Source organism: Rattus rattus, chromosome 12, assembly GCF_011064425.1.
Source record: "Rattus rattus isolate New Zealand chromosome 12, Rrattus_CSIRO_v1, whole genome shotgun sequence".
Taxonomy (NCBI): domain Eukaryota; kingdom Metazoa; phylum Chordata; class Mammalia; order Rodentia; family Muridae; genus Rattus; species Rattus rattus.
In genome coordinates, this window is record NC_046165.1 from 22,739,257 (window position 1) to 22,751,822 (window position 12,566).

The following is a 12,566-nucleotide window of genomic DNA, read 5'->3' on the forward strand; positions in this document are numbered from 1 at the left end:
CCCCAGCATCCTTTCTGATAACGGCTTCTGACCTCATCTGCGTAAATCACCTCCCTGTGTCGGAAACGACACTTCACAAAACAGGGAGAGAAGGCAACATTAGCTTGGGTTTGAATGCGCTGCAATGGCACCATTGAATCTGTGGAAGTATTTCTGGTGTGCCCTTTCTTAAAATGGAGATTATAATTCAAATTAAAATCTTGACCTTTTCAGGAAATACAGTGGAAACCTGAATTTTTAAAAAGTTGACTAATACGGCCACTTGGTCCCACATGCAATGTGACAGAAATGACAGCAGACCCTTCACTCTAGTCATTATATCAAATCGGCTGACCATAGGGTCTTTGCCAATACTTTTATTTAAAGGGGCTGAAGAGAACATGCCCTGCTCTTGGAATGCATCAGCACCCAGTTCTCAGCACCCACACAGGATGAAGTGCAGCTCCAGGAAGAGGCGACCCCCCTGGCTTCTGTAGGCACCCACAGTCACATGCATATAACTAGACATCTAGTCAAGCATCTACCCCCAGTAGAGAGAGTGAGTCCCAGATCGCCTAAATTCAGAAAAACAAAGACCCATAACTGACAATCACAATTTAAACAGCCAGCGCCAACTTTCTCCCTCAATGGTACATGTATTTTCTTCACAGGATCAAGACAGGCAACTAGATTATGCAAATGTTCGCAGTAACACTTTAGTACTCATCGGGCACTTACTTGCTAAAAGCTGGGCGCTGTACGTGTACATGCTGATTTCCTTAAGCAACACAACACTCTCTAGAGGCAGGGTGCCATCCAAACCGTAGTACCATCCAGATTTCAGGCAGACAGCAATTACCTCTGTCATTTTTAGTGATCTAAGTCCAGAACTTAGCACACAGCATGGTACAAAGCAAGCAAGAAATTACCATTTGTCACGATGGTACATTTACAGAGATGGTCTGCTGATCCACCACAAGAAGGAAAAGTGACCTGGCTGAGGCCACCAAAAATACAAGTGTTGAGGTTTGGTCTGCTGCTGTATATTGCAATACTGGCCCTGGTTGTCCCCGGGGACAAGGGAATCCTCCTGTCTACCAAGTGATGTTATGTAACCGTGCTCCTTAGTTTCAGATTATTGGTTGAATAAAGACGCCTGCAGCTTATAGCTGGGCAGAAGAGAGGTAGGCAGAGTTTCTGTTTCCAGCCTTGGGGTCTGAGGAGAACCACAAGGGAGAGAGGAGAAGATGCCATGGGGTAGGTGAGACATGAAAACATGGACGTGAGGGCTGGCCAATTGGAGTTCAGAGTTGCCCAGGTGCAAGTTATATGGCAAGTTATAACTCAAGGTTATTGATAGGGAAGTAGATACTAATAGGGTAGACATCTGCCCAGCTCTAGTGCTATTTAAGGCTAATTATAAATATAAAAATTGTATGTCTCTTATCTGGGAACTGAATGATCTAAGGTAGGGTAGAAACCCCTGACTGAGGTCAAACATTTACCACAACAAACAAAACTTAACCCAACTCAGGAGACACCAAAAATCCTCGAAGAAGCCACGGCAAGTGACACTCCTCACTTGAATTTTAGTACTGGATCCCAGAGAAAAGTGATCGAATCTCAGCCAGAGGTTTCATGGAAACAGTTCAAATGAACCACTAGGGAATGGTCGATTTTCTTAGTATTCAACTCTCCAGATGGCTTTTAATTGTGTCACTGTCACCATGACAGGTAGTTTACCAACCAGCATGCTACCAGCTTTGAGAGGAAGGCTTACTGTAATTGTCGGCGAAATGTCTTATTAAAGTAACATTTGTGACTTATTGTAAGAATTTACCTTCACCAGGAACGCCTGCTTTCAAAACTCTTCCTTGCCCTTAAGCTTTACAGAAAATTTCACATCCTACATAAGCACCCTGAAATGTGCATTTCAGATTTCACCAGACAGAGAAAGGTACATAATCATACTATGAGCACATAGAAAGGAAATGGCTGTGCCATGTTTCTAATGGGTCATGTGAGCACACAAATGCAATTATGTAATTATAAACACACCAGATGTAAATGTGTATCATTTATACGATGATCGAAGGATTTACTGAAATTTCCACCAACTGCTTTGAAAGACTCATGGTTCAAAGTTCCCACTTCGCTTTGCTTCCTCTTGGCAAGTAAGCGATAAGCTCGCCTCTCTTCCACGCTGTGCAGTTTCAGAACGTGTTGTAATATACCATATCATTACCCTACAATGATAGGTCAAAGGTGACTGAAACCAGAAGTTCAGCAACTGCTTTGCTGGGTCAGCTCTGCATCTGATGAGAACAAAGGAAAACCGGGCAATGGGAAAAAAAAAAAAAAATCAGCTTTTCCCCACCTTTGGGGTGTGATCTTGGGAGTACCCAGGATGTGACTATAATTAAAATCCAATTTTCACATCAACATTTCCACTGGGTACCAGAACAGGAGATAAAAGGACTAATATTTGTTCCTAGTTTTTAAATAGTTTTTGTGGTTTGGAGAAAGTTTTCACGTAAATGAATAAGAACATAGAGATCCCAAATGGAAAATCCATGTGCCCTCCAGTTAGAAGAGTTCCTTGATTAAAAAGTTCAAATGATTGTACTTTTTTTAAATCAAAGAACCTGGTAAGTTCATCTATTCTTCCTTTGCTGGGTGTCAGGAGGACAGGCTGCCTTATAGCTCAGGCTAGTCACCTTCTCATTGCGTAGCTAAAGACGATCTTGGATTTCTGATCTCTGTCTCCACTTTCCTTATATTGGGATTATAGGCAACCCCTGGCATGCTCCTGTCTTCACCCCCCTGGCATTTATAAGCATACATCACCATACCCAGCTGAAGGGAATTTGAACTCAGAATTTTGCACATGCTCAACTCTCCACACTGACTTACATCCCGGTACATTCATGAATTCATCAGACTGTCAAATGGTCAAGCAAATCCCATCATAGGGATCGTAAATACCTGTCAGAAAGCCGTATCAATGTTTTAACATGGTAAACAGGTAAATTACCTCTCTAAAACAAAACTTTCTCTTCCTCAATGAAGTGACTCTTTTACTCGGAGATAAACTCTACCTATTTTTGCCATCACACAGATGATGTTAAAAGGCCAGAACGGGGCTGGAGAGACGGCTCAGCAGCTAAGAACACTGTTCTTCCAGAGGCCCTGAGTTCAATTCCCAGCAACCACATGGTGGCTCACAACCATCTGTAATGGGATCTGATGCCCTCTTCCGGTGTGTGTGAAGACAGCGACACTGTACTCACATACATAAATAAATAAATCTAGAAGGAGGAGGAGGAGAAGGAGAAGGAGAAGGAGGAGAAGGAGAAGGAGGAGAAGGAGAAGGAGGAGAAGAAGAAGAAGGAGAAGAAGAAGAAGAAGAAGAAGAAGAAGAAGAAGAAGAAGAAGAAGAAGAAGAAGAAGAAGAAGAAGAAGAAGAAGAAGAAGAAGAAGAAGAAGAAGAAACAGACCAGAACATAGCAAGAAACAGAACATAGCAAGAAACTCTGAGAGAAATACCACCTAATGCTGGTAGCTCACACCAGCTGGGAGAAACTGGAAAAATGGCTCCACAGTTGTTGCCTTTGCAGATAACCTGGGCTCAGCTGCCAGCACTCACATGATAAGTTCATAGCCATCGGTAATTCCAGTTTCAGGGGACCCAGCACCCCCCTCTAAACTCCACAGGCATCAGGTGCATGTGATTCATAGACAAAAGGCTCATTCACATAAAGTAAATCTAAAAGAAATGGATAAATCGACAGCTGGGGTGGGGGGACTGCCGATGTGCCTGGGCATGTAATTTTAAAAGCGAGATTGGTTGAGCACAGGGGCCCTACAGACAATGATTTGAAAGACAGATGAATGTCTTTCAGCAAAGTACCTGTCTCAGGCCCCGTTATGAAACAGTTGCTATCTGATGGGGGAGGCGATAACCTGTCAAACTCCCATGGCCTGACTGGTGTCAACTGCTAATCAGATCAGCCGCGGAGGGAGGCCCTTTGAAGCATGAATATAAGTAAGGTTGCCCGTGACGGTAAAGACTCTGGTCAGACCAGAGCATGAAATCACAGCCAGCTGACCAAGCAGAGTCAGGCCCAGTGGCACAGCTTGAGATTTGGAGTAGAGAAAGGGAAGGAAGAAAGAGCAGAAGCTTTTGCTTCTGAGAAATAGATTAAGAACTGGAAATAGCAAAAATCGGGGACAAATAAAAGCTGCGTTCTGCTAGGACTACTTAACGTCAGACCTGCTTCATATTCCCCGAGCAGAGGTGAGGACTCTCAGATGTGCACGTGACAAGCATTCACCAACTTCACCTGATGGCAACCACCAGGGCCACAGACCTCTCAGAGGACTTCATGGTCCCATGCCAGGAAGTCTCTATTCCCTGAAGAGGGGTGCAAGGAGACACAGGTGTACAGGGCACAGTGAATGCCCTTTCTGCCTGCTCTTTCTGGAGTTGACGGGAAGGGGAACACTTAAAATAGTGACACACAGTGACAGGTGGACGTCATCATGCTCAAGGGACAGATCCGAGCTTGGATAGTGCTAGCTTGCTTTAGATAAATAAAAGAGGAAGTGGGGGAAAAAAATTACCCATTTAAAAGGCAAAATTGCAAAAATAATAATAATCTAGAACCAGGCTTAAATTTAAGAGAAAAAAATTATTGATGGCTGGAGAAATGACTCCATGATTGACTACCCAGTGCTCAGGTCAACCAGTTGTCTGTAACTCCAGCTCCAGAGGATCCAATACCTTCTCCTGGCCTATGAGAGCACCCACACCCATGATATATATGTTCCCAGAGACACACATACAAACAGTTGCAAAAAGGAAAGACATCACAGCCAGAACACAGCAAATACATAGGCGAATGCCAGCAGCAAACCACAGAACTGAGATCGGGACCCCCGTTGAAGGAATCAGAGAAAGAACTGGAAGAGCTTGAAGGGGCTCGAGACCCCATATGAACAACAATGCCAAGCAACCAGACCTTCCAGGGACTAAGCCACTACCTAAAGACTATACATGGACTGACCCTGGACTCTGACCTCATAGGTAGCAATGAATATCCTAGTAAGAGCACCAGTGGAAGGGGAAGCCGTTGGTCCTGATAAGACTGAACCCCCTGTGAACGTGATTATTGAGGGGAGGGCGGTAATGGGGGGAGGATGGGGAGGGGAACACCCATAGTGAAGGGGAGGGGGAGAGGCTAGGGGGATGTTGGCCCAGAAACCAGGAAGGGGAATAACAATCGAAATGTAAATAAGGAATACTCAAGTTAATAAAGATGGGGGGAAGGAAAGACATAATAATCTTAGGGTAAAAAGTACTCAAATTAATTATATCTACCTGAAAAAACTACAGATAAATTCATAGACACTGAAACACATTTGACAGGCTTTGCCTAGAGTGCCATCTGGGAGCCTTAATGACTTCACAGTGCTGTGACAAAAAACCAGGCTGGCCTCTGAAACCATAGATCTGAACACCTGGAATGTCATTTTGACTTTCTCATAAGTTTCGTAATGGGTAGATATTAATACCAATTTTACTTCCGATCACTGTTCCCTTTGGCAACTAGCAAGTGTTTAAGGCCAGGAAAAACAAAACAAAACAAAAAAAAAAAAACTTGATTATCTGTACCTTAAAGGTAATACATAAGAAGAAAAGCCAGAAGACAGCACTGTTTAAAGTTGCATTTCATATTAAAGTGTGCTGACCTAAATAAAAGCAGCACTAAATTCATACAAGAAGATAATTTCCTTACTGTAATATTGTGTTCAAAAGCACTGCCATTCAGTAATTATGTTATGAACAGAATGCATCTGAAAAAGTGTTAAAATCTAGACTGCAGTGCTGAGGGGGTGGAGGGAACAAACATGTTTACAGCCTGTTCAAATCTGCAACTTGAAATGTTTGATAGAAATTGTTTTGAGTAGCTCGGGGAGATGGCTCACTAGTCAGTAAAGTACTTCCTGGGCAAAACATGAGGAACTGAGTTAAAATCTCGATCGCGCACATAAAAGCCAGGCACAGGGCCCTGCACATGAAACCCCAGCCCTAGGTGATGAAAAGCAGGAAGACGCTGGGGTCTCCTGGCCATCCGGACTAGCCTCCTTGGCAAGTTTCAGGACAGTAAGGGACCTTGTCTCAAATATTCAAGTAGAGGGCTGGAGAGATGGCTCAGCTGTTAAAGGCTAGAGTCACAACCAAAAATATAAAAACTCAAATAGAAACTGAGAGAAGACACCAGCTTCAACCTCTGGACTCCACATGTGTGTGTATGGTGCGTAAGTGCATCTACACACGTACTGGCAACCACTGCACGCATGTGGATACACGAGCACGCGCACGCACACACACGCTAAAAGAGAAAAAGAAATTGTTTTAAGCGATGCTTTAAATACGAGCTTTACTTTTTAAGTCAAAAGTTGTTAAACATACAAAGTTTTAATATCGAGCCTGACCCTGCCACTGACTCAGAGTCCTGTAAGACAGGGTGTAGGATTTCTCCAATGAGTTAGTTTCTAACATAATCGGTCACTCTCTTTCTCTCTTTTTGATCTGAAATCATCAGAGACCTTCACACCTGTTCTGGGGTGCTCTCAGTGTTCTTGGCCTGCCTCTGTGGTCACTGGGTAGGGGGCGCCTCATCATTCATTCCCCATGGATTAGGTAGGTTCAATTCTGTGTGGACAACTCGGTAAAATGGTTATAAGGATGTGAGGCTAAGTTTCATGGCCACAGACTGGGTTAACCCTCGTCTGCCATTCATGGAGATCAAATCCTAAGTTTATTTATTAACCCTTTGGGAAGAAAAACAAATTAATATGAATGGCTCCTACTGACCTGTGAATAAGACACAATACCATAATGAGTAGCATCATTCAAATGCACTGTGAAAAACTTCAAACTCCTACTTATCGTACATGAGTGCATGCGTTTACAAAAGCATGAGGAGAGCTCTAGTTCTGTCTTATTGGTGGGAATGCATTGCAAATTCAATTGTAAGGCACACGCTGCTGAAAAGCAATGTCCTAGCTCTCGGTTCCTCCAAACTCAGTGCCAGCAACTCCCGAACCATTTCTGTCCTCACTCTCAAGCACGCTGCAACTCTCCCTCACTCAGTGCAGCCACTGTATCTTCTCCTCCACCCACAGACTGAACACCTTCTGTTCCCCGCACAGAGCGTATTAACTGCTACTGTTCTCTCCTGGTATACCATGGCTGCTTTGCACGTGCAGCAAGGCTAGCCTATGTCTGCGTGCCCTGAGATAGCCCGAGTGTTTCAGTAAAGGCACCACATGTCACTTACGACATTTTTGCCAAATCAAATGTTTGTAGATGAGTAAAACAATCTCGGAATACTACACACACTGACGCTCTCAGACAACTCACAAGGAGGACCCTTGCGACTAGATAAGAATACTGAACTCACACAGAAATGTAATTATTAGACGACAGCAGGTGCCGTGACATCAGAGCAGTGTCACAAGCCTAGTCAGAGTCCTTCATTTCCCCATAGCTTCTTTTGCTGGCAAAGAGCGTCTTCTATGCCTGCATTGGAATTTCTGAACCCCAGCATTATTACCACCTGGAACAGAAAACCCCTCCCCTGTTGAGTCTGTCCTATGGGCTACAGGGCACTTAGCGTCACCCCAACCCACTGGGTAGGCACCGCACACCAATGACGACAATGAAAAAAAAATGTCTCCACACACCTTGCCAAATGTCCCCAGGAAGGGAAAACTACCTCCACAAGAGAACCACCGATCTAATCGATGCCAAGTCCTTTAATCTACAACAATGCTAGGTCAAGAGTCGACCTACGGGAGCCTATGTGTTACATAACAGTCCAAACCAAAACCAACAACCACACTTCTCTCTTCACTAAGCAGTCATTTGTCTCCCGTTAAGCCTGATCTCATAATGAACGGCGCTTTCTCGAAGCACAAGGGAGGTCATTCGCCAGTGATCTTCAATCTTGTCTGACAGGCACTGAGCCTTTCACTGCGGTAGACCCAGAGCTCACCCTTTAAGGCCCAGCAAGACCCAAGCACTGAAAGTGTTCAAGCAGACGGAGAGCGGCTCTCACCCTGAACGAGCGAGGGACACCGTGCTGTGACAGGTTTGTGGTTTCCACTCAAACAAGTTGTTCTGCCGGCTCTAGCTTCGGCTTCGCACAATCCCGGTTTCACTTTGTCAGTAATTTAATTTCACTGAAGACTGAGCCCAGGTACTGATTTCTTGTCAACACTCTAGACCCAACCACTCCTGGAAGCAGTTCCAGGCAGGCCCTGTGTACAACGCTCTTGAAAGTAGGGGCCAGCAAACATGTTTCTCCCAGTCTGTAAGCCTCTTCAAGTCTAGGCTGCCAAGGTTCAAAGCGATATGATCGTAGAGAGCAACACTTAGCCCTAATACACATCACCAGCTCAAGGGAAGAATATCTCAAAGGTTGAAGTCTCTTTCCCCAGATAGGTCCTGGGATAGGAAGTACTGAGTAGGGTGAAAAATTAAATAGTTTTTCACTTTCACCAGACGTTATAAGGACCTTGGATATAGGGAAGGTATTTTCAGCAACAAAACTTCAGATTGGAACTTTCAAATTCATCAGAAATGTGGACGGACTACCCTTCCAGGAAGATATTATCACTGTGGAGTTGGGAAAACAGCTCACAGAAAGAGGTGGGCCCGTGTGGGACAGGTCGTTCGTTTGAAAATATTTACTGAGATTTTCAGATTGGACAGCGAAGATTATCAAAACTATTCATAGCAGTATTTCTCGCCCCCCCCCTTGAAACAGTGGCCCTGTTTAAGGTTTCCTGGTTGGTTTTAATGGTGACTGACGCTATCCTATGGGGACAGAAAGTACGCAAATCTTTATCTAGAGCACAGACAAAGTTTTCCATTTTCACTTTGTCTACAAGGGGAACAAGGCACGTTTCCTCGCTTTGGAAACATGTTAATTAGGTTCAAGAGGCCAGATAACGAGGGAAGTATTATTTCAAAATTATATAACGTCCATGGCACATTTACCGAGCAACATAATTTTATTACGGATTTCCTGGATGTAGATTAGACTTGTAGGGGAGGGGGAAAAAAACCTAACAGATTAAAAGAATGTTCCTGAAACCATACACTCACGCACGGACACCACTGTCCACCTGAACTCCAGCAGAATGCCCATGAATGTGGGTTCACCTCCGCTTTGACCATCTGGCCCAAAGTACTAGAATGGTGGGAAAGGTTCAGTATTCTAATGGCAACCGATGACAAGGTTCTTGGCCCTAGGGCAAGATGGTCCTGCCAGATATGACCAAGGTGGCTTTCGCCAGTTGTCCCTGTCATTTTTCCAACTACCTAAAAGCAACTTTAAACTGATCCTTTTTACCTTTAAAGCACAGTAACGGCTTCTGCATTCACTTCATAATCAAAATGAACAGCATCACCATTAGCAACCAAGCATGAGCATTGCCGTAAAACATTAAACTAAAAACCGCCACTCTGGTCGGTATAGAGATTTACAGCAAGATCCTGACACGCTATCAATTACAGATGGCCTCACAACTCTCCATTCCTCAGGCTGATTTTTTTTTTTTAAAGAGTCTATTTTGGAAATGAGACACAAGAAAGACACAGAGGAAAGACAGTTCCATAAGCACAGAAATTCTCAGCAATCATTTTCACTTAAGCTGCAAGCCTTCAGAGTTTATATGTATATATATATATATATATATATATATGTATAAAACATTTAGATATGGTAGGTTTATTATACATGTAAAACACATTGGTGAAACTTACTTGACAGTGACTCGGTTTGATAAATCCTGTAGATCCCCGGGATGAAAAAGCTGGGCTTCTTTCAATCCAATCTGTTCACAAGCTTTCAAAAAAACGTTTATGTTATCCTGCGAAAAGAATCGGAAAGTGACTGCTTAGCCGAGCTTGCTCTCAGACAAAGGTTACCAATTTTTATGATACAAGTTCGCAACTTCAAAGTCCAATTATAGTCAGCAAAAGAGGCGGTGGCAAGAACCGCCGCATAAGTGTATTCGAAAGAAGGAGGAAAAAAAAAAAAAAAGTCTGTGAGCACGTATAGCCTTTCAGTCTTCCAGAGCATAAAAAGGTGGTGCTATCTTATGCCCGAGCATACACTGCGTCTGTGATCTTTGTGACTGGCACGTTAAACATTACCTGTTATAGGACAAGCGCCTAGCCAGTGAGCAGAAATCTACACTTTGATGTCAGCTCGGCTCTGCAAACAAACGCCCTCTTCCCAGCTCCGCACGACAAGCTTCACCTCTTTAAAAATAACTCCAGCTACTGACATTCACCCACCCAGAAACTGTTGGCAGGGAAGAAATAAGAGGAGGAACGTTCTGTTTCTATGATTACAAATTACAGAAGGGCTGTGGAATACCACACCTGGAATCTGGGTTTGGTTGCCGATCCAGCTCGTGACAGGCACAGAGACCATGCTATACGACCGGGGAGAAGCCTGGTGCTCATTGGCTGAGCTGTGCCATTGGGGAGTGGCATATTACTCATTCCCTGCACCTGTCTGAAGAGCTGCCTCCAAAAAAACTGAAAACCTATCCCCCACCTCCAAGCTTGACCTCCTATCTAGTTTCAAAGCCCCAATCCTCCATTTACAAACCAATGCTTGCCACTGTGCTATGCCTCTTGCGATGGAGTCTATTTTCAGGGCGCTGCCTTGCAACCACACACAGTCGGTTACCAGGATTAGGTTTGGCATGGCCCCTTACAGCTCTTGAAAAAGAAGTAGTATTTTATGTGGCTGAGTTCCTGGTGACTCCATGTGGACTCTGCTTTTGCTTCGCTGGGAGTTGTGGGTAGGGGAATGTCTTGCTTGCATGCTGGCACATGCTTGTCCACTTAGGTTGGCTGGCAACACCGCCTCTGTGGTATGGGCCTCCCTGGAGCCACACCCCACACCTCCTTCCCAAGCTGAGGTCCACAGACTAAAAGACTACCTGCCACTCGGAGAAGGCAGTGCTTTCTCTGCACAGGCAGCAGAGTCGGTGTTATGCAAGGTAAGAGGGATATCCGAGAGAATGGGAGGGGAAGAGGCCAATTCAACAGCTTAGGTTCCTCAGAGTATAAGGGGACTTGAGGAAAATGTGTGCCCGGAGAAAAGCAACACCAACGGCCAAGGAAGCGGGGGACAATAGAAGTCAACAACAACAACAACAACTATTTGTGCAAGAGGAAGGCTGTTCCGGGATGCTCTCAGACAAAGACAACATGAATGAACTAGCCAGGAACTGAAATGTTTGCATCATTTGAAATAAGTTGGCCCCAAAGATTACAGAAATTTCTAAGTAAAGAGTTGAACAGCCTAAAGAGGACCCTTTAATTCTAAATTGGCATTAAGTACAAGAGGTAAGGGCGGGAAATAAAGCAGAGAAAAGACTGAGGAAGACACCTAAAATTGACCTCTGACCTCCCTACACATGCGTACACACACGCACACATAGCCATGTACACATACATGAACATGTACAAATGTGTACACACACACACACACACACACACACACAGAGTGATAACCTATTGGCAAAACTCCAGTAGGAACACAATGGTATCTTCACTAGTAGGTTTATAATATCTGAATGCTATGCTATCTGTAATTATTTGAAAACACAAATTAACAATTTTAATGCCCACTCTCAGAAGAACAGACAACAAAAATGTCTAATTGGGCCAATATCCCATATCCAACAGGGAGCAAATCTCACATTTGAGGTGGGGGGAAGGAAAAATAAACTATTAAGCACCTTCATATCTGCCTAATTTGGCTCTGAATGTTTAAATTCATATAAAATTATCAGCTGAGAATAAAGCACAGTGGAAGAATGCTTGCCTAGAAAACACGGGACCTCGATCAGGATGGATGGATAGATGGATAGATAGATAAATAGATAGATAGATAGATAGATAGATAGATAGATAGATAGATAGATAGATAAACACAATCAAACATAGAATAATCTTAAGAAACTAAGTGTAAAAACCCCCCACATACTTTACAGAAACATAATAGCACTTACCTGGTGAACAAAATGTTCAAGTTGATAAGGGAGAAGCCACACATTCCTCAAAGCCCATCTAAGTATTTAGAGAGAAACCACTTCAAATCGAAAATGACTCTACTCCATCGGGAACAAAGTTCAAGGAAAAATACAAGTGACGTGATTACATCTTAGTCTTGAGTAAAACCTTTTTATCAGCCACGAGGCGGACTGCTGTTTTAAAGGCTTTAGTGGTTCTCGGTTTTAAAGCAGACGAACGTTCTATCTAAACTCACGCACGGCCTACACACTGGAAAAGGAGGCCTACTCCAATCAGGATCGGAACTTCCATTCTGCATCCTGGACTGGAGCCCACTGGTAATTTATTTCCTGCAATTTCAAAGGATCCAAGTGGAGCCTTGCCTCGGGGGATACGCAAAATTATAAAATAAAAATTTCATGTCTGTTCCAGCATCAAGCAACCACACCCAGCTCAGCATAATAAAAAGAGAGCATTT

General features: G+C 43.8%; 1 protein-coding gene across 4 annotated transcripts in view; it reads right to left on the reverse strand.

Annotated features, from left to right (window-relative positions):
* The window catches only part of Lmo7 (LIM domain 7), a 133,518-nt gene that overhangs the window by 84,715 nt on the left and 36,237 nt on the right, over positions 1-12,566 (reverse strand). For 2 of the 4 annotated variants that reach the window (XM_032918301.1, XM_032918302.1), the window contains exon 3: positions 9,818-9,924. Coding sequence is in view for 1 of the 4 variants with exons in the window: in XM_032918304.1 (XP_032774195.1) it covers positions 9,818-9,924; positions 10,442-10,564 (230 nt within the window). In the remaining 3 variants the exon portion in view is untranslated. Of the gene's footprint in view, positions 1-9,817; positions 9,952-10,441; positions 10,622-12,566 lie in introns of those variants that run through there. The other 2 variants (XM_032918304.1, XM_032918303.1) reach the window with 2 other exon arrangements.